The 25668-nt window shown below is 31.2% G+C and overlaps 1 protein-coding gene and 1 long non-coding RNA gene across 2 annotated transcripts; both read right to left on the reverse strand.

The window, feature by feature from the left end:
- Positions 1 to 3461: 3461 nt before the first annotated feature.
- On the reverse strand, positions 3462 to 6627 carry LOC143049087 (uncharacterized). Its single transcript, XR_012970052.1, has 3 exons — positions 6381 to 6627; positions 5813 to 5844; positions 3462 to 5239 (listed from the first exon to the last, which is right to left on the reverse strand). It is a non-coding gene; the product is annotated as an uncharacterized LOC143049087 (long non-coding RNA).
- A 7265-nt stretch (positions 6628 to 13892) lies between these two features.
- Positions 13893 to 25391, reverse strand: LOC143048918 (uncharacterized). The gene is made up of 7 exons (XM_076222780.1): positions 25100 to 25391; positions 23153 to 23295; positions 20746 to 20865; positions 19174 to 19278; positions 16175 to 16282; positions 15075 to 15182; positions 13893 to 14014 (listed from the first exon to the last, which is right to left on the reverse strand). The coding sequence occupies exons 2-7, from the start codon at positions 23244 to 23246 to the stop codon at positions 13893 to 13895; spliced, it is 657 nt and encodes a 218-aa protein (XP_076078895.1). The 5' UTR covers positions 23247 to 23295; positions 25100 to 25391.
- Between the last annotated feature and the right edge of the window lie 277 nt (positions 25392 to 25668).

Consider the following 25668-nt stretch of genomic DNA (forward strand, 5'->3'; position numbering starts at 1 on the left):
TAAATATACAAATGCACCGCGGGTAAATCATGACGTTGTGATTGGTTAAACGCCGTCACATGGTGACCCATATTAACATAGTGGGAAAGAAAATTTTTAAAGGTGTTCATGACATCACATCTACTGTAAATGATGACGTCATCTATTGATGTTGTTGTAGTTGTTTATTTTTCTACATAACACGGCAGGAAAAGTCCCATGTGCGATAAATTCGTTAAACGGTTCACTACTTACACCCTAAGAAACATAGGAGATTTAGACTTCGGCCAAACCCCCATTTGAATTTAACTCTACCCTAAATGGGTTCGTAAGGGATCAAAAGCAAATCATATATCTTATAATGTATGTAACAGTTCGTTTCAAATATTAAGTGGGTCATGTGGATGGACGATAATGTCACTTCAGAATTCGAAATTTGAAAACAATCTATATATAAATAATCACATGTTTAACATGTATAAAACGAAGCCTTTTGTAAGATAGTGGTTCATATATGTTTTTTTTTTAGTTTCATGCTGTTACTATTGCTAGAATTACTAGGGATTACAAAATCACTCTGAATCTAACACATTTTTTTTCCATTTTAAAGATGCTTGATTTTTTGAATGACAAAATCTATACTACTTAATCTAAAGACCTTTTTTTTTGTTTACCTAATAAACGTATAATCGAAGAAAGCTACATGTCAAAATTTTATAAGGGTATATATACGTGATAGGATATACTGAAAATGTTACCCTTTTACACAGATTACTGTTTCAAACAATAAGAAATTAGACAACTTGATAAGTTCCGGAACTTTCCGATGCGATTTCTTTTTATAGTCATGTCATACTAGGTCACATGTAACCTATCATCTTATCTGTACGTTCAGCATCTGTCAGGCGCACCACAAAACGGTGTATTTAGGATTTGATATATACACGGTTCATAATCACAGAGTAGGCACTACTGAATTCAATCATTGTCAAATTGTTTCCTATTGTCGTATTCTAATCATAATGAGTTTATAAAATCACAATGCAAATACCAAAATGTAGACGTAACATAAGGCGTTGGTACAGTTTCCAATTTGTTAACCGACATAAAAAAAACAATTCTGTTGATTTTAAATTACTCCGTTCTAGACTATTTTGTTTTCCAAATAGTTAATATTACCAATAATTGATATGTTCCAGGTCGACGGGTTCAAACAGAAAGATTTGAATGCAGAGAAAAGTGTCCATCTTACAATCAGCATGACTTTAATAGATGAGAATACCAATACTTAAAATGCAGGCAAAAATAAGGCTTACTCAAAATTAGATATTTTAATTCAATCACGGACCCGCGATATCGCGGATGTGTTCTAGTATTTGTTATGTTTAGAAGTTGCGTTTTTCAACAAACAATCGACATTACCGTAAAAACAAACAGTGTTCCTCTTCTTGACTAGTTGTTCCATTATTCATACAAGGATAGTTTAATACAGAAGCTTCTGAGGAAAAATAAAAAGAAGATATCTGTATCCTTTAACGTCACTTGATGATGTATAGTGGACATCCTCTCATTAAATAGTTCAGAGTTAGGTGATAATGTTGAACGTTTCTTACCAACCTAACTTGAAACAACAGTTACAATTATTAAACCTTCCCCATATTTTGACATATAATCCTGGTACCTTTGATAACTATTAACTTACATCTAGAAATTAACAATATATGTCAATTGTAAACATATGTTTTAGACAAAACAGACGAGTTCAGCCTTATTGTGATCTTTTACTCCTTCAAAGAGAATTGCTGCTCACAAGGAAGCTATTTAACCAATTCTTCAATAAAGGCAACAGTAGTATACCGCTGTTCAAAACTCATAAATCCATGGACAAAAAACAAAATCGGGGTAACAAACTAAATTTTGCTGAGTTTTATTTTATTATCTATGGACATAATTATGTTTGTGGCTCGTGTTTTGTACCAGGATTATATGTCAAAATCGTCCCCTAAAACGTTTGATCACCAGTTACATTTAGGTGACCGTTCATGCAATATCATCAATATGGAATATCTTTTTCTAAGATGATTAAAGAGATGTTTCAATACACTTCAGACATTAAACATTTATGACGTGTTGTTTTCATTTTAACTGTCTTTACCACAATATCGTTCTATTTCCACGAATAGGACCTGCGTATCCACATGTTTGTCATACACACGCAATTCAATACGACGGATGTCTCACAGAGAGCAGAATCTGCATAATTTGCCGAACCTACTGAGATGACCTGCGAATTTTGCAGGGGTTTGTGGCTCGTGTTTTGTATGATTTGTTTTGTATACTGGTGTGTGTGAAAAAGTTAAGTCGTTACAGTAAACAATGATTTTCTCTGACTTACGTCATGATATATAGTTAATTCTTTGGATTTTGAATGTGTAATGGTTGATATTTTGGTCTTAAACACATAATTTTTTATTTGTTGTTAATTTATTGTCTTTTAACTAGGATTCGGTAACTGTGAGTACTCTCAGATCTGGATGTTAAGGATTTTTTGTTCTTTTGTTAGGTTTTACTTGTGCCTTGAAACGTTCTGATGAGTTAAGCCCTTTTCCACTGATTTTCATAGTTTGGTTTTACTTTGTAGTGTTGCACCCTTGTTCAGAGTAGTATTTTGCAACAGTAAATAAGTTTACCAAGGCATAATTCTGTATGTGCCTGACCAAAGTCAGTAGTTTGTGATTCATAGGTTGTCGTATTGTGCTTTTGTTTATTTTATTATTATTTTGTTTTTACAGATTTCAGACCTTTAATTGGAAATTGATTGAAAATCAGGTGGTCCATCAAATCACTCGACATTGGACTGTCGTAGGATTATGTCGTAGGATTATGTCTTAATTTTATGTATTGGCTACCCCAAACGTGGGTTCTTTTGACACATCATTATCGATTCTTTACACTGCAAGTGATATATAAACCGTTGTTTGTTATATAGATTAGATTAGACTGGTTTTTTTTATATAAATTAGACCGTTGGTTTTCCCGTTTGGATGGTTTGACATTAATAATTGTGGGGCCCTTTATAGCTTGTTGTTAGGTGTGAGCCAAGGCTACGTGCTGAAGCCATACATTGACCTATAATGGTTTACTTTTATTAATTGTTATTTGGATGGAGAGTTGTCTCATTGGCACTCACACCACATCTTTCTATATCTGTTAAACCCGATCTTATTGGAAATCGTACTAATTGGTACGTTCCGCACTACTTAGTCTTGGAGTGTATCGTTGTTACAATGCGGGATACGCTGTTGCACTATACATGTATCAGATGATTCATTAACTTAATAATCATTTGACAGATCGAAAAATTTGTGATAATTTGGTTCTTTTTTTATTGACACTTTTCCATAGATATTAAAATAAAACTCAGCAACTGATATTTTTTATCACCCAATAAATCTTATAACTGGTTATTACTTGGGTGATGGTGCACATATAGACGTTCATCATTTTTTGCATCGATCTAAAACTATTAAAATCTTTTTCAATCCTTCAAATGAACTTTTACAAGCAAAATGAACAATTATAATAAGACATGTACATGATATAACAGGTAGTTAATCTTGGGTTCCGGTAGGATGAATGTTTGAAAATTATCTATATATAATAGAGTTTTGTAGACGTGTTTGTCTTTTTTGTAACTTTTATTATTTTTACTAAGGCATTGTCAGTTTCTCCCGACTGAAGATTTTTGATAGTCGCCATGGTATCACCCACCTCTTTTTCCGTATTTTATTTTTATCCAAAAACATTTATGATTTTTAGTTCAGACAATAATTATTTTGATTTTTACTAATTCATTCATACTTCTTTAATCCATTTGTTTAGCCACTTTAGTTAAGGTTTTAGAGTCAGAACTGTATATAAGACTGTTGAAGTTGTTTGCTTTTAAAGTATACTTTTTCTTTGCAGTTTTGTGTATGTACGAATTTATGTATATTTTTAACATAATATATAGTTAATTCTAGTGTTATATAATGCTCTTGAAAACGCTCTGAACTACTAATAATAATTGTTATAAAACAGAAAGCAACTGTTCAACGATGGTTCTACCATGTTTATCTCTTCGATACAAAGCTAAAGCATATTATAAATAATGTCAACAATAACATTAAATACTTGAGCATTAACAGTACGTTTTGTGTAGTATATTAAGCTATACAAAACTGTATAAACTAATTTAAAAGTTATACATCTATTCAGTTTCATCTGTTGAGTCATTTGGAGAGGAACTTGTTTTAACTACAGGAGTATCTACAAGGCCTTCGTCTAGGTACCTCAGTTTATATGGTAATAATGGATGCATAGAAGGCCAAGGTATAGATGGTCTTTGAAACTGTATTTTCGTTTCATTATTAAACCAACCGTAGATAGCCTGTCTCACGGTTTCGTCTCTCAGAACAGTTGATATACTAGTTTTGTCATCATCTAATGTTGTAAAGATGTTCAATTTTGGAGCTTTATATTTGGAAGTCTTTTTCACTTTAGCATCCACCATTTTTGTTCTAGATATGAACATTGGATCAGTTGTTCGGTGTGTGGGTAAAACATTTCTTGATTTCGAAATTGATTCTCTGATGTCCGAATCTAAAGCTAACTCTTTCGTACTAGGCTTTTTCTCCGACGATTCTGTCTTTGGTGGGATTTGACTAATTCGAGTTGCTTTTTTTAACATAGCAGTGTTTGTTTTATCTATTGATGTATTTCCCACTGATTTAGTTCTATTTTCTGCAAAAGAAGTAAAATCTGCTCTTTCAATTCTTTTGGCGGCCTGTGAGCTAACCTTATCTGTCCATTTATTAGCAGAAAGGGATGCAATTGAAGGTTGCAATGGAACCTCAAAATGTATCTGCTGAGAGGTTTCCAACTCGAACTGTTCCATAATTTGTATCAGGTCATTCATTTTGCCTTGGTACGGCTCCAGAGTCTCAAAAACCTCAAAGATGTCATGAAAATCTTTTCTTAAAAACCTTACTATCTTAAAGTCCATCGTTGATATTTCATAATTTTGAAATTTAGTTAAGGCAGCACGTGTGTATAACTGATTATCATCATTTCCAAGAAGAAAGAATTTTACTTCTTGATTTGCCTTTGTATTTCTTTTAAAAACATACTCAGATTGCATAAAAGTAATTCCATTCTTTACACAAATTCCATTGCTTGAATATTGAACTTCGGTGACAGGTGTGTCTGACTCTGATTCACTCTAAAATTTAAAAAGAAAACACAATTTGTAAATATTATTTGTCCAAAAAGGTTTTTTTCTGCATGAACAGTCTTATGGAATATTAAAAATATTAAAGAAATAAACTTGATATCAAATGAGAGGGAAGGAGATATATGTCCTTTCACATAGATATATCATATCACACATATGTGGGTTCGTATCAGATTACCTATTTTTTCAATAATATTTTAAAAAGGTACAAAGATATTATATTTCAAGTGTATAAATAATCAATCCACTACTTTGAAATGTAAAAATAGTTCATTAAAGTGTGTATTGTCTCCTACGATCTCATCAAATTGGTGTGTACAATGTTCGGCTTCCTGTAAAACATGTTGGTCGTTATCGTTAGTATTTGTTTCTGTTTTGCGGTTTTAACAGATTTTATCATCGTTGATAGTTTGCTGTTGTTTCTGGAGGGTCATTTGTTTTTGTGTTGTTGCTTGAAATGTTTTTTCGTCTCTAGAATCCTACTAGACCTGTGTCAAGAACCTGTCAAAAAAGGATGAGACTAACATAAGAAGTCAATAAATATCAGACAGTCTATCTTACCTCATATAATGCGATGAAAGCTGAAGCATGGCCTACAATATATTGGATAAATACATATTAGAGTTGCAAATGATACTATAAAATATAAGACTATAAAACAAGCTTTGCCCGATATACGCATTGATCACTCTGATATTTTTAGAATAATCTAAACTTCGTTCAGAGTGTTTCCACTTTCAAACTTCACATTTACCTAAAGCTTGTTTGACTCGGCTTTTCGACTGGAAAATACGAACATATCATTATCAGAACATTTTATAATTACAATTAGCATCTGGAATCCCTTTGTATTCTAAAATTACTTGTTAAAAGATCGTGATTTATTCACCTATTAACGAACTAGGTTTTCATTGCAAGATGTTTGAAGATCTGAGTAAACCAACTCGTACTAGTGTAGTATTACTTAAATTTGTTTAATTGTACGAAATGGATCAATTTTTTACTTGAAATTTCGTATATTAAAAGTAAAGATATTTCTCCCAAAATCAGCAAAAAGAGGAGATCAAACATATGGACTAAGTATTTATCTAATATGTTAAGACAATATAACAAATAATAAACTACCTACCTTTATCCAATTGTATGCTGCTTATATCTACATACATATCGCTTTCCATACCACCATACTGCTGATTTAGATGCGACAATACCTGCTTCTTTTCAATGAAGTCTAGAGGAACATAATACAGAGTTTCTTAATTTAACACACGTTTCATTCTCTGATATTGATAATTTAAAAATATGTTCGAAATAAATTATAAAAAATCACAGCATTTCATGTGAGAGTATTCGTTAACTATTTACTTCTTACATTCATAATACACGGCCGACACTCGGCTAACCGAGAGATTGGTCGGTTAATCTATATTGAGTATGCGGCTATATCGGCAGTGGGTCTGTTAATCGGGTTGGCTAAAGTCTGTTAAGCAGGTGTTATCGAGAAAATCATTGTAAACTCAGAATGTTTCATTGTATAACCTTTTAAATATATGTTTATCATAAAAAATATTTATGTCTGACAAAACTATTCAATGTACTGAATCCAGTGGTGTAATTATTATTTTTCTAGCTTCTATGTACGATCTATAAAATGAAAAGGCAAATTACTCATCAGTAAATTTATACACATTTTACACACACAAAATGTACACAAAATGACACTTGGGTTGAATTTACTTGCATGCACTATTTTGAACATCGAAAAAAGACAAACATTATGAGTGTTCACCAAATTGATATCATTTTGTGAAAAATCTACACGAGAATCTGTATTTTGGTGACATAAATCAATCTTTATTAAAAACCTGGTCTGTTAATGGGTCGGATGTATAAAACCCGGTCTGTTAATTAGTCTTTTAAGAGTTATGAATGACAATAAAAGTATAATTTTATTACTTTATGGTGTGTTCATTTGGTAGGCTCAAGACGAGCGGGTAAAATATACGGAAACAACACTTGAGCAATGGAACATAAAATATATACGGAAACAAAACATGAGCAATGGAATATAAAATATACGGAACAAAACACATGAACAATAACAATGTAGGCAATGGATATTGAAAATTGATAAAAATGGTTTCAAAAAGTGTTAAATTAAAGTAAAATTGATTTTATCCGAGAATGGTCGCATATATCATGTGGACTCTGTTTAATTGTCATGAATGACACCAATTTGTCATCTACATTGGTAACCAGTATATAAATCAGAGATTAACGTCGTAATGTAACTAAACATCAGTATATTGGGATGCCTAAATATAAAGAATAGAGAAAGAATAATGGGTAAGATAAATAAAATGTAGAGAAAAGTAACATAACCATTTAAAGAATACAGAAATAAACAACATCCCCCAATCCGTACCCTCATGGTATACACGAGAATCTGGATGGAAATACAGAATACAAAATAAAAGATAAGGACAGTAGAGAGTGATGCATTGCTAAAAAAGAGAAGAAAACAAATTGTTTAAGAATAAAGACATGAAACCCCCCTGGGTGTTGAAACAGTAACGGATTGCGATGTACTCATATTGGTGACAAATGCTTGACGTTTACATGTGGACACCTGCAGTTCTCCTCTGCACATATGTAGAAAAGGAACTAAACGGAATAAAATGAATTAAATTTTAATACAACCAAATGTAGCTGCATTCGCTCCTTTCCATTTACTTCTTTAGAATGATTTGTAAACAACAGATGATTAAGTAATACAAGAAAAAAAAACAATTGGATGATGCTGAGGAATTAGGATTAAGGTGGTACCGAACACTTTCACTAAAATCAATGTGGTTCGTTTAATTTTGATAAAAGTTTGACAAAGTACTTAATTTGAACCTTTAACAGAAATATAAAAATTTCAAAAAATTTGAACCAGCGTTTTGTCAGAAAAATTAACTGGTTATATATCAGTTTGACAAACACCAATTTTGATCTTCGAGAAGCTTATTATTCCCTTTACAACACAACGTAATTAAAACGTATCACTGACTTTACAGAGTTATCTCCCTGTAGTGTTGGGTACCACCTAAACGCCCAGTGACAAATGTCATGTGCATATGAAAACGACAACACGTTATATATGTACCCTGTGTTGTATTAGAAAGACACGTTCAATCGGATTTGAGAACATGCTACTTTGAGCAGACCCAAAAATTAAGGCTGATTGAAATCGTTAATAATAAATTCATGCATATTCCAGCGACCAACCCAGATCACGCTATATTGAAGTGACACACTCTTGAGTAAAATGCAAAGAAAGTCAAAATAAAAATGCTTTTACTGGAAGGATAGTGTTGCATCGTATTATTATTTTTTGTCGAGCCTTCGACTTTAGTCGAAAAAGCGAGACTACATTCCGTCGTCGTCGGTGTCGTCGTCGTCGGCGGCGTCCACAAATATTCACTCTGTGGTTAAAGTTTTTGAAATTTTAATAACTTTCTTCAACTATACTGGATTTCTAACAACCTTGGACAGAAGCTTGTTTATGATCATATTAAGATAGTATCCAGAAGTAAATTTTGTAAAAATAAAATTCCATTTTTTCCGTATTTTACTTATAAATCATGGACTTAGTTTGTTCTGCGGGGAAACATTACATTCACTCTGTGGTTAAAGTTTTTAAAGTTTTAATAACTTTCTTAAACTATCCTTAGTTTGTACCAAACATGGACAGAAGTTTGTTTATGATCATAAGATAGTATCGAGAAGTAAATTTTGTAATTAAGTAAATCCATTTTTTTCCGTATTTTACTTTTGAATGGACTTAGTTTTTCTGCGGGGAAACATTACATTCACTCTGTGGTTAAAGTTTTTAAAAATTTAATAACTTTCTTAAACTATCCTGGGTTTGTACCAAACTTGGACAGAAGCTGATTTATTATCATAAGATAGTATCCAGAAGTAAATATTGTAAAAAGATTACTCCATTTATTCTGTATTTTACTTTTAAATGGACTTAGATTTTCTTCCAGTTAACATTACATACAGTCTGCAGTTAAAGTTTTCAAAACATTTATTAGATTCATTCACTATCCTAAATTTTTACTAAACTTGGACAGAAGCTTCTTACAATCATAAGATAGTATCAAGAGGAATATTTTTATTGATTTTTTTCCTCATTTTTGTTGAGCCTTCGATTTACAGCAAAAGTAGGCGAGACACTGGGTTCCGCGGAACCCTTACAATATTTTTTTTTACTCAAGAACATCTTATTTTTAACATTTTCAATGGGAAAATATAAAGGTAGCACAACTATTTTCGTGGCTAAATAACTCTTAACTGACACAATTTCAATTGTCCAACCCATTAACAGACTTTATTCACATAATTTTCACTAAAACGTGGTATTACTCACGTTATATTACAATTATGAAATATTTACTAATGTCAATTTATATTTAAGAACCAAAGTAGTATTTTGTGTCTTTTAAATGATATCTAAAATTGTTTGTTTCGCCTTTTATTAAAAAATTGCTATGCGTGTAATCATAAATCTACATACTTGCGCGACGCCTTTTACTTTTACTGAAAACTGCGCAGACTATGAAATGTTTTTAAAGGTGGAAAATGTTCTTTGATAGATATCATTTTGTCAGACACTTTTCTTTTTTTGATTTAATTCTTATAATATGCAAAAAATCTGTATATTTGATCGAGTTTAACATTAAATTGTGCGTTTTACTCTTAACAGACGTATAGCCAACCCGATTAACAGACCCACTGCCGATATAGCCGCATACTCAATATAGATTAACCGACCAATCTCTCGGTTAGCCGAGTGTCGGCCGTGTAATAATAGATGGACGAACGTGACTAACGAGGAGGTTTTTGTTGAAATATTCGATAAAACATTCTTCTATGGTCATTGATAAAGTGTTGATCGGTATCATAAGAGGCCGGCTAAGGCTACTTGAATAATAACCAGTTTGACGTATCTAACCGTTTGAATTGTGGTTGAGATACTTATTGTTGATGGACTGAGATAATTGCAGTTCCAGTTCAACTTTAACATTTCACGGCATTTTTTCAGTCTAATTACACTTGATAACTTTTTTTTAATAGTTTGTTGGTATCTAAATAGGAAAGCAGAAGTTAATAAGTAGGTCTTTAATACAAAGGCAAAACCAAAAGCCAAAAAGGCCATAAAGAATGAAAACAATTCTTAAACTAAAAACAACACTAACATAACATAACAAACAACCAAAGGTGATCTTAGATTCTACGGAAGAGTGAGAAAATGTGACACCTGTCGTCTTGATAATTATATTAAAAATTTAACATATGATAATTACACCCTACATCTCATATTTTTCTGACATGATTAATAAATGCGTGAACTGTCAAATACCCGGTTTTAATATTTTCAAACTAGTGTTACACTTGAATTTATCTAATTCTGTAGATTGGTTTTAGAAATTTTGGTTATTTATTTTGTATTGAAACCAGGTTATCATTTATATTGAATAATGCATTAAACGAGAAATAAAATAAATATAAGTCCTTTTAGTATGGAGAACTATAACTTATACATGATTTAATACAAAACAGATACAAATTAAGATTTCGAAAAACCTGCTGTTTGTCGGAAGTTGAATATTTCAATCTCATTTTGTTCACATTACTTACACATATATATTCATCTATATATGATCTGATTCTTGTAACATCGGTGTTCATAAAAATCATTTCACAGACTTCTCTTGCATAGCAAATGTATTGGAGTTGTATTCTAAAAATGAATATCGCCATATAGACTAGTATGCATAAGGCTACTGTTTATGAAATCACATGTCAGTCTTTGTTAAACACGGTGAACATGAATTGATTGGGGATCCGTTGTGTGTTGCAAGACGGTAAGACTGTAGAACATATATATTTTTTTTATTGTTTTTTGTCTTTTGGAAAATGTTGTTTGTGCTGTATTTAGACCCCTCTACAACAAAATTTGTTACATGCACACGTATAAAAATTGCGGTTTTATCCAACGCAATCATAGGTTTAAATGTTGTTTTCAATTTAGACTTGTATATATAGATCCATATATCTATATTATACCATCGTATACCATCTTTCCGCAAGTTTATTGTTTTTCTGTTTGGTAATAAATTAATAATAAGATTATTGAGAAAGGAAATGAGGAATGTGTCAAAGCGACAACAACCCGACTATTGAGCAGACAACAGCCGAAGGCCACCAATGGGTCTTCAATGTAGGTAGAAACTCCCGCACCCGTAGGCGTTCTTCAACTGGTCCCTTAAAAAAATGTATACTAGTACAGTGATAATGGACGTCATACTAAACTCCGAATTATACACAAGAAACTAAAATTAAAAATCATACAAGATAGACTAACAAATCTGGTTTTTTTTGCAATCGCCAATGACATTCAGTAGGGTTCAAAATGTCAATTGTTCGACGTGCTAGTCAAACGCGTTGTGTTTAAATATACTTTTTCACCATTATTCGTTTGTAAAATGCTGTTTGTGGTGTATTTAGACCCATACGTTAAAAAAACAGGCCTTTTCTGGAACAACACTAGTACAAAAATGTATCAAAAAAATGAATAGCAAAGTATGACAAAGGTGGCCGTATTTGTTTCAGCAACAGTTGTCAATTAGGCTTGATCATGTTAAGTGCGATTTTATTTCGCGATTAATAAAAAGGAACATTGTTGGAGTTTCTATAAACAAACTCACATGTTTTCAATAAAGTTGTATTAATATCAATAGCTACACTGTCTTTCATTGATATAATTTACTATAAGATAATGCATTTTTATTAGAATATGCTCAATGCTGTATTTTACAATGTTTTAAGTAAAATTAATTAATTATTATTTTTTTTTAATGAAGATTATAATGTATGAAAAACATATACTACTTTAATTGTGTTATAATTGACGATGTGTAACCGTTCAACCTAAGAATATGGACAAAGATATAAACATTTATCTTACCTCCTATACATTTCTAGGAATATGATTGGTTAAAATCGTCCGCGTGTAGACCGTGAATATTTCATATTAGGTTAGTATGGAGGCAGGGCTTATTTCATACACGGTTGGTAGAGGTTTTACGTCCCTTTATATTCCATATTAGGTTGGAAGGGAGGTGGGGCTTATTTCATACACGGTTAGTAGTGGTGTAACGTACCTTTATAAAAACAAAACGGTTGCCGAGAAAAAATTTTAAAGTTTCAACAGACGAAGAAATTGATGATTAAGATTGAAAAATATTCATAAAACACATTTAAAACTAACAATGGTTATTGTTGGAATCTTTTTTTGTATGATCAATGGAAGTAGTTTCTTAATTCTTACAGTATTGAAGACTTGCTCATTTTGATAAGTCACTAGTCTAAATTTCTCACAATAAGATAGTAGGTAAGATACATTCGTTACATAGTGTGCTAGTGACGTAATACGGTATATATGGGGTCACTAACACACTATGTAACTAATAATATGTCACTTCACGGCAATCAAAAATAAGCTAAATCAATAAAGTTAGTGAAGGTATTAATCGGGGGGAAAAGGGCCAAAGCATAATTTCTATTGAAATAACATAATTTTTCTAAACCAGAATGTGCATTTCAACAAAAATGTCTCTTCAGTGATGTTGGGGTCCAATAAAATTGAGCGAGGTTAACAGTGACGTGTGTTTGTGTTAGTTTATGCTTGTTCTGTTCCTAATTAATGTTATGGGCTCCGAATTTGGATCTTTGGTGTAACATTCGCGGAAAAGAGGACGAGATTTTGGTTACAACTTTTGAAACATACAAATGGTCATCTTTTACACAATTAGTACTTAACTGTCAATTAATGAAGATAATGGATAAAGCAGTTTAATAGTGTCTATTTCCTTAAATAGGAAACGCAAGTATTGGCCAAATATGAACCGGTCGAATAAACCTGTGAGTTCATTTGCAAACAGTTTAAACCTCTGAAAACATATACTCTAAAGCAGCGATACACGAAAAGAGATATAAAAATGGCCTCTGGTAATGTTAACCATACTCTTTTCGTGTCAGAAATCATATCTGATATTCTTCCTCAGTCATAATAACCTTCCATCATTACCGAACTGAACAAAGAAATAACATGACGGGTGCCGTATACGGTGCAGGAAATGCTTACTCTTCCGGAGCAACTGATTTCACTCCAAGTTTTTAGTGGAGTTTGTGTTGTTTCTTAATTATTATTTATAACTGTTGATGTAAATGTTCTTTGGTTTTGTGAGTCTTTGTTTACTCCTTGGTTTTGATTGTTATTGTCTTAGAACAACTTTAAGTTACAACATGTATTTGCTCTCGTAATCATGAACATATATGCGTTTCAGAATATGCGTCACATGCGATTGTAAATACTAAATGATAGAAAAATAATTTGTTGTATGTTTATTACTTAGTATGCTTAAATATTGAATAAAACAATTTATCTGTCTACAAACTTAGTTTTAATCTGGTTGTAAGTGGAGGGTTTTACAAACACAATGTTATCATTTATTTTATTAAATATATAAGCAATACCAGAAATAAAATATTACAACTGACTAAAGTATTAACACAGCTGCGAAAACAATTATGTATACATACTTTCATTAGCTTGTAACGCTACAGACAGGTCAGTATGAGGTTCTAGATTATCTTTGTCTTTCAGAAGTTCCAAGGTTGTCTGTATATGTGCATAGTATGTGGAATTTTCTATTAAAAACATGGTAATTTGAAGAAAAAGAAGATGATGATGAAAATGTATACAGAAAAGCGTTGTATAAAGCGGGTTCTTTTACATTTTCTATCAAAGCGTCAAAACCACTACTAGTCAACTTCTATGTAAGGTGCAGTTAGACAATTTTAAAAATAAGGTGAAAATTATTACAACAAAGAGTTGTGCATGGTATGTAATGCGGGTTTTTTTTCTAGTACAGGGTCCAAATCAGTAATAACATGGTTTTTATAATGCTCTTTTCCTTACTTTAGAACCGCCAAGTATTGACCAAAATATTGATCTTTTGGATAGATATGTAGGTTAATTTGGATACAGTGTCAACCTAAACGAAATGTATATCCAAAACGTAGGCAGCGTTACATTAAAAAGTAATTTAAATGGACCCTCATAATTTTAAACCCAAATCCTTTCCTGGCATTCAAACAGTTTTATGTAATTTGTTCTCCAAATATACGTAACACGCATATTCGTTGGATATGAATTCAAATAATAAATGATCGTAACAAAATTGACCATGTTACCACCATTACCATGGTAACGCCTAATATGTATTTGCAAAAACCCGACACAGTAGTGAATCATTACAACATAAAAAGATACGCTGTAAATATCAACTGAAATGGGTAAACTTAAAGGGATATATAAACATAAACAGGACAACATACACTGAACGGATAAGTGGTATATATGAAACAATATAAATACAATAATAAAACGTACGCGTACATGTATTAAAACAAAGACGTTCCAAGAAGTAATAAAAAGATATAGGGAGAGTGTCAACAACTCTTACCTGGGACGAAATGGCGTAAAATAAATAATGTACACATGGTAGAGTCCAATATGATAATTTTATTGTGAAGCGTACGGAGGAATATCAATAAATTTCAACCGGTCAAATTTACACCGAAGTACGATTTAACAGTACTCGCAGCTACTAAAAGCTAGTTCAAAAGCCAAACGGAATTAACAGATAAACATCGTGCATCAGAAACTAAAACAATTTTTACATAACTATAAAAAAAATATACGAACTTGCGTTAGCTGGTACCACATAAGTCATATCAGTTTGGTGCTTTAGGTTTTCTACGTCTCTCATTTGTTTCGATGTTGGCTGTTTATGTGTATGAAATGCGGACATTTCTATCAAATAAAAAACATCGCTATTAGAACAGTTTCTCAATAAAAAAAATAAGAAATGAAACAAAATGCAAACAAGCATTGTATATAGTTTTTGACTCACTGCTAGTCAACTGGCAATTGTCAAATTAAGAATAAAGGTGAACATTATTTATGTAATTATAACAAAGAGTTGTGCATTTTGAATAAAACGTTGTTTCTGTTTTCTGGTACAGGGTCGAAACCACTGGCTGTCAACTTCCATGATACAGCAGTTGCCAGCTTTTCGGTACTGATATTGATTATAAAAAAAAATATATTTCTTTGATTTCTTTAAATATTTTTTTTTTTAACCAATGGGTTAAAATATTAAATGTTCAATTGACGTAGATAATCTTAGGTAGATTTGGTTACTCTTTTGGTGTCCTTGTTGTAAAATGGCTCACCTGTCCCCAAGGTTTAGATTATGCTGGAATTGTGGATTTTTTTTTAAAAAGATTTGAGAGTAAACTACGAACAGATGACATGATATGCCCGCGTTTGTTCCTTATCATTTCCTTAAAAATTCGGTACATGAATCGTTTTCAAAACTATACAAAATTGATATATGAAAAGTATACAATAATAAATCACTATAATTCAGAAAAGTACAAAAAAAGTAGACATAAAAAAATCAGATTTTTTAACCCATTTTGATACCTATATAGGTATCAAAATGGGTTAAAAAATCTGATTTTTTTATGTCTACTTTTTTTGTACTTTTCTTGTACATTGTCTGTTCACAAGTGAATTATTTCACAGCTCTATACCAGGGCTACCTGAATGATACCGATCCAAATAAAACTATATTCCTGTCTACAGAATAAAGAGTACTTGGATCTGGTTGTTTGTTCAACGATGGACAAAACATTTTTCATTATGTTTCATAGAATATCATGATCATTTGCACCACTTCAAATAAAGTATAACAGCAGGCTTAAGTATAAGTACTTCTACGATTATAATTGTATACTTACTATCATCAGTTTGTACCATAAATGTTAGATCATCATGATTATGTATATTATGTATATCTATACTAAGTTCTGCTGCTACCTGTTTACGTGTATGATATGCTAATTTTTCTATAAAAAGAAGAGATATCGTGATTTGCCAAATTTCTCTTTGAAAAAGAAAGAAAGAAAAAATGAAGGAAAAAAGTTGAATAAAGCGTTATCCTTGTCTAGCTAAAGGTCAAATCTTATACAAATAAACTTCCATTTCACAACAGGTGTCAATGTTTGGCGGAACGGATATGGTCCATATTTTGTTTTTTGTAGATCAGATTAGATATTAGTCTCAAACTTAGGTTTAAATCATTTCATGTAAAATTGACATAGTTGATCTTATAATTAATTTGGTTATTCTTTCCGGTTCCTTTTAGGTTAAATGTCTAACCTTTCCACCAAATTAGTTCCATATTTTAGGCAAGTAATTCATCTAAATATAATTGATATTTATCTACGATAACATTACTAGCAAAGCACGTGCTTTTACATTCATTTCTTGTTTGGTAAAATAACTCTTTTATTGGTGGCTTTAACATTTTGAGGTTCGTCCGTTCCTAGTGGTTCAAACGCAAGAAAATCGATTCTTGAAGACTACAGATATAATGATATATAGCATATCCATGCAAAGCATTCAAAACTGAATAAACGAATCGAAATAATATACAATTATTTTTTTCAAGCCTCAGTTTTCTTTTGATAAATATATCAAGGTCACTTCACATGACAGTCCATAGACAGTGAATTCATCATTGTGAATTATTAATTTGTTTAAATCAGAAAGTAAACAAACACACTAAAAATTAGAGCTGTGGTAATCGTTTTGTTCGTCAGTTAACACTTTTACTAGTCTTTAACCTATGAATAGATTTCAATTACACATTAACAAGATTTTGAGTATTTGAATTGTGCGTCACCTTTTCAACTAACTGCTTTTTTAATTAATCATATACTAAAATGGAATCATTTCTTATATCTGAAATTGAGTAAACAATTTATATCTGAAAACGTTAACAAATTCATAACAACCCAATGACATTTTATAAGGCATTTCCGAATACAAAAATACATTCAGACATACATGACCAAAAGATCATTAAATATAGTTCAAATATCTCTTTCGGAGCTGAAACCTTAGTTTGACATTAATTTCTAAGTTTAAGGACACTCATATAACTGGGCTAATATACTGGACGACTTGTATATTCTATAGCAGCGGTATCGATGCAATGGTAAATATGAATATACAATTTTAAAAATTGATTTCGTCTTAATTGCTTTTTCGGGTTATTTTTGTTTATACATTTTATTTTCTATATTTTATTTCAACTTCTTTTCAATTGTGTCTTTATATGTTCTCGGTGTTTTTGTTTACTTAAAACCTATGATCGCAAAGTCAGCAATTCAAGAATTGTAATTAAGTTCGTATCATCTGTTACAAGTAAAATGGTTCCAAGATTGAATGTAGAATCGACTATTAATTTATTAAACACTAGATTTAGAAGTTTTACTAAATTGGCCTCGATAGACTCGCAGTAAACAAAATAAACATATATTCAATGTTGTGTGAACTTTATTATGAATAGCAATCGATTTACATCCACACTATAATAATAATGTTTTTCTCTCCTCCCTTATATAAACATGATATAAAATATTTTTCCTTACAATAATAGTACTCCCATTATTCTTAACACTTTTCACCCCCCCCCCTTTTTTTATCTTTGCTGTTTTCATATATATAATCACAACTTTTTCTCAAAAAATAATCATTGACTCTATTTTATATAGTACTAATTCGTTTGCTATTCAGCATATAATACTGTTAACATAATGTCATACACAAACATCCTTGTACTGACACTTGCAACCACGTATATTAGAGGGGACATTTGCCTACATTTAGTATACGTCAAAGCTGATTTGTTTTCCGTTGTTTAGAGTAAAATTCTACATCTATATTAAAAGGGGAATGTGATTAAATATTTGCAAATAATGTTTTGAAGCTTATGTTTTTTGAAATGCGTCAAGCATAATTTCTAAGTACATGTAATAAAATTGTAAGAAATAACTGCAAAAGTTCCCCCCCCCCCCCCAGCAAAAAAGGGTTTTAGTTTTTCTGTTTCTTTTGTTTTTTGTTTTTTTTGTGTGTGTTATTTTGTCTTTAAATATCAGCTTGTTTCTTTATCTGTAAAAGGCTTAAACCTATGTATATTTACAGCTTTGACAAACAATGAAAAACGGCTGTAAAAAACTATCCCTTACATAAGTAATAAAAATGTTGATAACCTGTGGTTACAAATGTTTGTTTAATATAAACTGTGTATCAATATCCCAGAACGCAAACAAAAGGTGGCGTTCGATTGGTGTCAATAGAACATTGAAATACAGTAAATATTATTTATTCAATTCAAATTAGAAATGAAGAATTCATTTAATTGCAGTTATTAAACAAAACATGTTTTATTTCACATATTCGTAGATTGTTTGATTTAATGGGATTTTTTTTTTTTTTTTTTTTTTTATAAAACTTTCAAATCAATGCATACTAGATTGAAACCATGTGTTCAATACAATGTTCATGTGCCTCTATGTCTATCAGTTTTTTTAACTGCAGATGATCCAATTATTTTTCTCTCTGCGTTAACTTTAAAAATCTATTAATTTGTATGCATTTGCTTATTTCAAAGAAGATGAAACAAATATTGTAAAAACTCGATGGTCAAAAAACGAAAGAACATTGAATTGGGTAGGGTTTGACATCTGTTTAACTAAGAACAAAACAATTTCACAACCTTCTAAGTTGTATCACTCGTGTTGTTCAGATACATGCTGTCCTTCTGTCTATTTAAGGAGTAGGAACAATACAAAGATGCATGTTATTTAGATTGCTTAAAATTTAGGTTCAATTAAAATATACTTTTCTATGTTCTAAACATGTTTGTCAACAAAGAATTTTTTAAACGTACCTGAGGGCGATCGTCGCTTCCTAGCTTCAGATTTATAAGTCTTTATTTGTTTATTGCGAAGGAAATTGAACTTTTCCAAAGCTTTAATGCCTTTCTTTCTTGTACCTAGAAAGTAAATATTGATTGTTTTGTAATGGCATAAATGAAATAAAATAAGCGGTATGCAAATTCTGTTAAACTTAACAACAATAAAATACAATTATTAAGTATATGAAATATACCAGGCAGTTTATAGTCAAGTTACAATTCTGTTGAACTAAACAACAATAAATACAATTATTAAGTATATGAAATATACCAGACAGTTTAGAGTCAGTTACATTCAATCAAAGTCGTTACATATAACAAAGCGGCTGGAAATAAGGTATTTGTTAAATCTCTATTAATCGCTGTTAATAGTAAATATATATATCTTAAAATCGTGTGTGCATCTATAAGAAAGCAGGTTAAATTGTTTAAATAGATGCAAACTTCTTAAAAGTTTCAAAATGAACATTACACGTAATTCTGTTTGTTGCTTAGTCTTTATTTTTCTATGTTGTGGTGTGTGTACTTTTGTCTGTCTGTTTGTCTTTCTGATTAATCAATGGCGTTGTCAGTTTACTTTCGATTAATAGGTTTAAATGTCCCTTTGGCTTCTTTCGCACCTCTTTTCGTTCACACGTTCGAAACTACTTTAGTGAATTAACCTTCATCAGGACAACCTTAATCTAATATTTTGTTGATAGATATGCGTATCAACTTTACAATTAATACACGATGGTCATGAAGTATAGATTCCGGGTATTGACGTTGTTTATCATCTTGATAACGTGTAATTTATTTTTGTATTTGTCTTTATGAATATTACTCTTACTGTTCAGTGTGGTTTTTTTTGTTATATCCGTTGGACGTGACTCTACTTAAACATCACGTTGTTGTGCATGTTGTTTTATGGTAAACATTTTTGTATTTTTGTCTTTCGTTTAATGTTAATGTGCTATGTCTATATGCCGTTTTTTTGTTTCTCTTTACATATTTCGTGACTCTGTACTTAAACATCCTGTCATTGTGTTATTGTGGTGTTTCACTTTCGTTCGATTAGATATGCTTTTGTGTTTCGTTGTCACATATTTTTTTGTTATTGTAATGATTAAGATTATAACACAATGTTGACTGCTGTACCCCTATTTCTTGGCATTTTTACCTTTTAGGTCTGTTTGTTTTGTTAACACATCGTTGTTTATATAATGGAATTTTATGCGAATGTCATAAAAAATGAGAGGTTTGGCTAGCTATAAAACTAGCTTTAATCAACAATTTTCTACATAAGAAAATGACTGTACCAAGTCAGAGGATTTTTACAGCTGTTATCCATTCGATTGATGTGTTTGAGATTTTGATTTTTCCATTTGACTTAGGACATGTCGTTTTGAATATTTGTCGGAGTTCGGTATTTTTGTTATCTTACTTTTAATATACTCTTTCTTATATAACATTCATAACATGTAGGTTTTGTTGCAATGATTTGAAATAAGGCTAGCCTTTTTTGTGTTATTTTTACCGCTAAAACTTAAAATATAATTAGTGTACCTTGTTTTCCTTTGGTGGACTTTGTTTTCTTTGTTATCTCTTTTACTAATCGCACCACACGCTGAATTTGTTTACCACAACAAGATGTTGGTTCTTCGTCTGTGGACTGCTTCGGTGCATCTGAAAACACAGTGTTGATGGTGTTAAAAGTTTGCATTATATTTAAAACGCATTTTTTTTTTACAAAATGTAAACCGTATTTCAAGCCAATAAAGGTCACATATTACAAATGCAAGAACAATTCAAGTAAGAAACTGATTTGTTTACATAAATAACGAAAAATATGGATGATAACTTTTAAAAAAACAACAACAACTGAATAACAGTCTCCTAATATAGGACAACATATATTGTGATGGGGTGAAAATGTCTGTAGGTGCCATCCCACCCCTAGCCTCGGAACTTGACTGCATATCATGAGTACACCGTTGAAAAAACCGATAGAAAAGGTTTGAGTCATCTGCTCGAGGAAACACAAAGAACTAACTGAAAGACTTAGAAATAAAATTAATGATTTTGGAGTATGCCTTACTGTTTAAATTGATTACAAGTCAAATTTGTAAAAAACTAAAACTAAAAAATGAGTAAAAACAGAATAGATTCACTTTACCAAAACGGGTATTATTCATCAAAATCTTATAAAATTGTAGCCAAAATATAGACAAGATAAGACAAGACAATATTTTATTTAAGTCTCACCTCTTCATTTTATTAAACAAACAAATACATTTGTAGTTAATAAAACAATATCATAAAACATACAAGGGCTACTCTAAAAAGAGTTATGAGAGACTATATAATATATATATAAATATTACTTACTTACTTACTGACTGACCTTGCACGCAATTGGCGTGTAGGGCAGTAACGGTATATATATATATATATAGAGAGAGAGAGAGAGAGAGAGAGAGAGAGAGAGAGAGAGAGAGAGAGAGAGAGAGAGAGAGAGAGAGAGAGAGAGAGAGAGCGCGAGAGAGAGAGAGAGAGAGAGAGAGAGAGTCTATAAGAATTTACCAAACAGTAAACTTAATAGGTATTGGATCATCAAAATTGACAATACTACAGGAAAAATTATATGAGTCTGAAAGATTGTGTAACAATACCGATTAATAGATGGAAAACAAAACACTAAAAAGTGTTGAATATCATTGCACAAAGATGGAAAAACTGAACAGATGATATAAATTATACAATAATTGCAAATATTTCGGCTCAACAAATGGCCTTCTTCGGTGACAAAAGTGTTAACAATAATGATATATAATGTATAAGGTGTAAACATAGATCAGTAATAATACAGGTAAGTTTTGGTCGATTGATTTTAATCCAAAATCCTGAATATAATAATATAAACACTAGATTGTAAATTTAATTATTTCTTTCTATTGATTCCATCTGGATGGAGGACACCCAGTGTTTTTTCCAAAACTTCTTCCGATTTACTCTTTGCCTATTTTGCCATGTACAATCCTGTTCGATCGCAAGGATCTACATGTGATCAAAATCTTTCAGATTGTGATCTGGTAACCTGAAGTGTTGGCTGACAGGAATATACCGTTTTTTTATGAGGTCACTCTTGTGGCCATTGAGGCGTTTGTGAAATTGCTGCATAGATTCACCAACATATTGGAGACCACATCTAGGACACTCAAGAACGTAAATCACGTTTGAGCTTTTGCAGTTGACATTGCAGAAGATCTTGTATGTCTTTACTGTGGTCTTACTGTGAAATGTTGATGAATGCTGCAATTGGTTGCAACATTTGCAGCGCTTATCCCAACAAGGCTGGCAATTACCTACAGTATGGTTAGGTTTGGAAAGGTCAGCACGGACAAGTATATTTCTCAGGCTGTTAGGTTGTTTGAAGGCAATCATGGGAGGCTCAGGAAAGATTTTGGATAACTTCAAATGTTTCTCGATTGCTGTCCAATGATCACGAATGGTCTTGAAACTATTTCTCAGGCATGGATGGTAGGTGAGCACACATGGGATTCTTTTACTTTTCTGTTTATCTTTGTAAGTTAGCAGACTGCTTCTGCTATATATATATATATAGTAGTTTATTTTTGGGTGGTCTGTGTCCCAATATCACAATCAAATGTTTCTTAAAACACATAATTGATACCTGGTTCAACATTTGATACGCCAGACATAAGACTATGCATTCGTGTTAATAAAACTCAACAGATGAATTTTATAACAGAAGCTTTAGCTGTGAAATCCTCCAAGAAATTGAAAAGCATAGAGTAGATATTAAAAGTTAAATATATATTTATGATTCAAGTACGAATGGGACAAACTTCGGAAATATGTTTATTGGTTTATTCCCAAAAAAGTGTATCGAGGGTAAAACGAAAGAAATAGATACAACTGTGCAACAAGTTTGAATACTTATTTCACTAACTTTTACCACGCTTTTTCTTCTTTTTCTTTTGCAGCTTTGATGTTGAAGAAGTCTTCACTGTCTTTTTGCCAGAATGATGTATCCATGGAAACATTTTGTTTCTTGCAATTTTTTTTAATCAATAAAATATAAGAAGTTCGGTTCTGTAACAGAAAGAAGGAAAAAAAGAATTATTATTTTAAACCTTTGTTAAACGAGATACCACCGTTTGAGGCGCTTACTCTGTCAATGCACTTAGATTCATAGAAACTAAGTATCTGATGTGTTAAATTTTTTGTTTCTTTTTGAATGTCAGTGTTTCGGTTGCACCGGTCTTTTCCTCTAATAGTTTTGTTTCTCTTGGTTTAAGTTGCAATGAAAAACACAAAATGTATTATGCTACTATTTATAATTTTAAGAATTGATAAACTGTCTTGTGTTACCGTTAAGTTAGTCATATGTTCAAGACTGGTACGAATAGTTGTAAAACGGTTGTGTTTTATTTAACGCAAATATTTGCAAAACATGCACTTGTTATTCTTTGGTGGCTCAAGTGCTTGGTTCTGTTATATAAGATACAGAAATGTTTAGATGTTAGTTAATAGATGATGCGTACGGTAACTATGGCAGACTTTTTGCAGTTTATTCCTGTGGACCATACGTCAAATGCAGATCATTATCAGGATTGCATAGATACAGTATTATCTGAAGGCGTTGGAACCAAATTGTATACATCTCTGTTCGTTGTGTGCACCTACGTGTAAATTGAACAACGCATTATAGTAATAGAGGAATACGATATTTAACAGTTAAGAGATAATTTCTATGAAATGTGTTGAATTATATACAGAATATCAAATTGCTGTTAAAATTGATCAAAAGGCATCACGAAATTAAACGTTATAGCATTATGTTCAATTACCATTGAGAATGAAAATTGGTATGGTTAACATGGATAAAGAAAGGCAACAGTCGAATATCGTTGTTCAAAAGTCTTAAATCGATTGAGAGAAAAAAAGTATGAAAATAAGTTGATAAACTTTTATAATTGGGTTGTATCTCATATTACCTTTATGTGTTTAACAATTGATAATATACAAATGATTACGATCAAGAGTGTTGTAGTAGTTTCATAATGAAAGTCATCTGCTTGCCTACGAAAAGCTCTTGTCGTCAATTATCAATTATCATTATCATGGTCAATCTTGTTTATAAATTAACTATTTACAAAACTATTTCGAAATGCTAAAATGTTTCTACCTCAGGAATGCATCACCTTAACTGTTTAATTTTTAGGCATGTATGGTCCTAAATGCTCCTCAGCTTCGTACTTTATTTGTTTTTATATAACTCTTTTTATACGAGCGTCATTGATGAGTCTTTTGTAGACGAGACGCGCGTCTAGTGCAAATACAAAATTTCAATCCTGTTATATATGATGAGTTTATTTGATAGATTGCATAGGATGGTTGTAATCATAATCATGTACAATAAAAAATAGTAGTTTAATTCAATCTTTACAAAATCCTCTTCCCCTTTATCGTATCGTAGTAACTGCAGCAACCACTATCGAGATATTTTGTGAGTAATTTGTACCAAGAAATTCAATTAAGAAATTGCTTAAATTCATACCACCATGGCGAGGGAGTATGTCAAGATTTTTCTTGTCTTGTAGACTTGAGGTTATTGTAGTGTCATAATTCAACTAGTTATATTTTCAACACTTGGATTTTCGGTCATCATAGGAACTCACAGTCACTACGATAGACAGTTCATATAAATCTGATATATATTTTTTCATATCTGTAATTTGGATTATTCACCCCTGTTTTTAATTGACCTCGACAACTTAAATAAGTGTTTACCAAAATTTTACAGTAGAAAAACTATTACTGAATAAACTGAGTGTTCATTAATTTGCATATTATATATTATGTATATAATTACCTTTCATTTTAATGTACTTACTTTAATGCAGAAACCACGTAAATACCTCCATTTATATTTCGCAATGACACAATAGAAATTAGAAAATTTACGAGTAAGGTCCTTTAAATAACCTGATATGTCTTCAATTCAGTTTGATAAAAATAACTGAAAATTTTTAAAGTATGAAGCGTATTGATTTGGAACGATGATTAAAAAGAACACCGAACTTGTCCCACTTCCAAAAATAGTCGCAGTTTAAATAATGTAGATAATGTTTTTTAAAAACCACCATCTATATTATTTCGTTATAACAAAGCGTTTATATCTTTTTGGATTGATAATTCGTAGAGTAGGTAAGTCTGAAGGCCAATTAATTACAGTTTTTAGATAAATTCTTATTTCCTACGAAAGTCGAGAAACTCTAAACCAAAAAACCAATAAATGTATAATCTCACAATTTTTTCTGTTTTTACTTTATTTGCAGATATTCTGAAAGTTTAAAATAACTTTCACTTTCGATATTGATATTTATAACGAAGATAACTCTTCACTAACATTAGATATCAGAAAACTGTCAATTTAGAGGTAAGGTGTTTGAACATATCTTT

Source organism: Mytilus galloprovincialis, chromosome 10, assembly GCF_965363235.1.
Source record: "Mytilus galloprovincialis chromosome 10, xbMytGall1.hap1.1, whole genome shotgun sequence".
Classification (NCBI taxonomy): domain Eukaryota; kingdom Metazoa; phylum Mollusca; class Bivalvia; order Mytilida; family Mytilidae; genus Mytilus; species Mytilus galloprovincialis.

Coding starts and splice junctions, on each gene's coding strand:
- LOC143048918 (XM_076222780.1), bottom strand. CDS start 23,246: ATGTTTCCATGGATACATCATTCTGGCAAAAAGACAGTGAAGACTTCT. Junction 19,279..20,745: donor GTCCACCAAAGGAAAACAAG/GTACACTAATTA, acceptor TTTACTTTCTAG/GTACAAGAAAGAAAGGCATT. Junction 16,283..19,173: donor GAAGCGACGATCGCCCTCAG/GTACGTTTAAAA, acceptor TTCTTTTTATAG/AAAAATTAGCATATCATACA.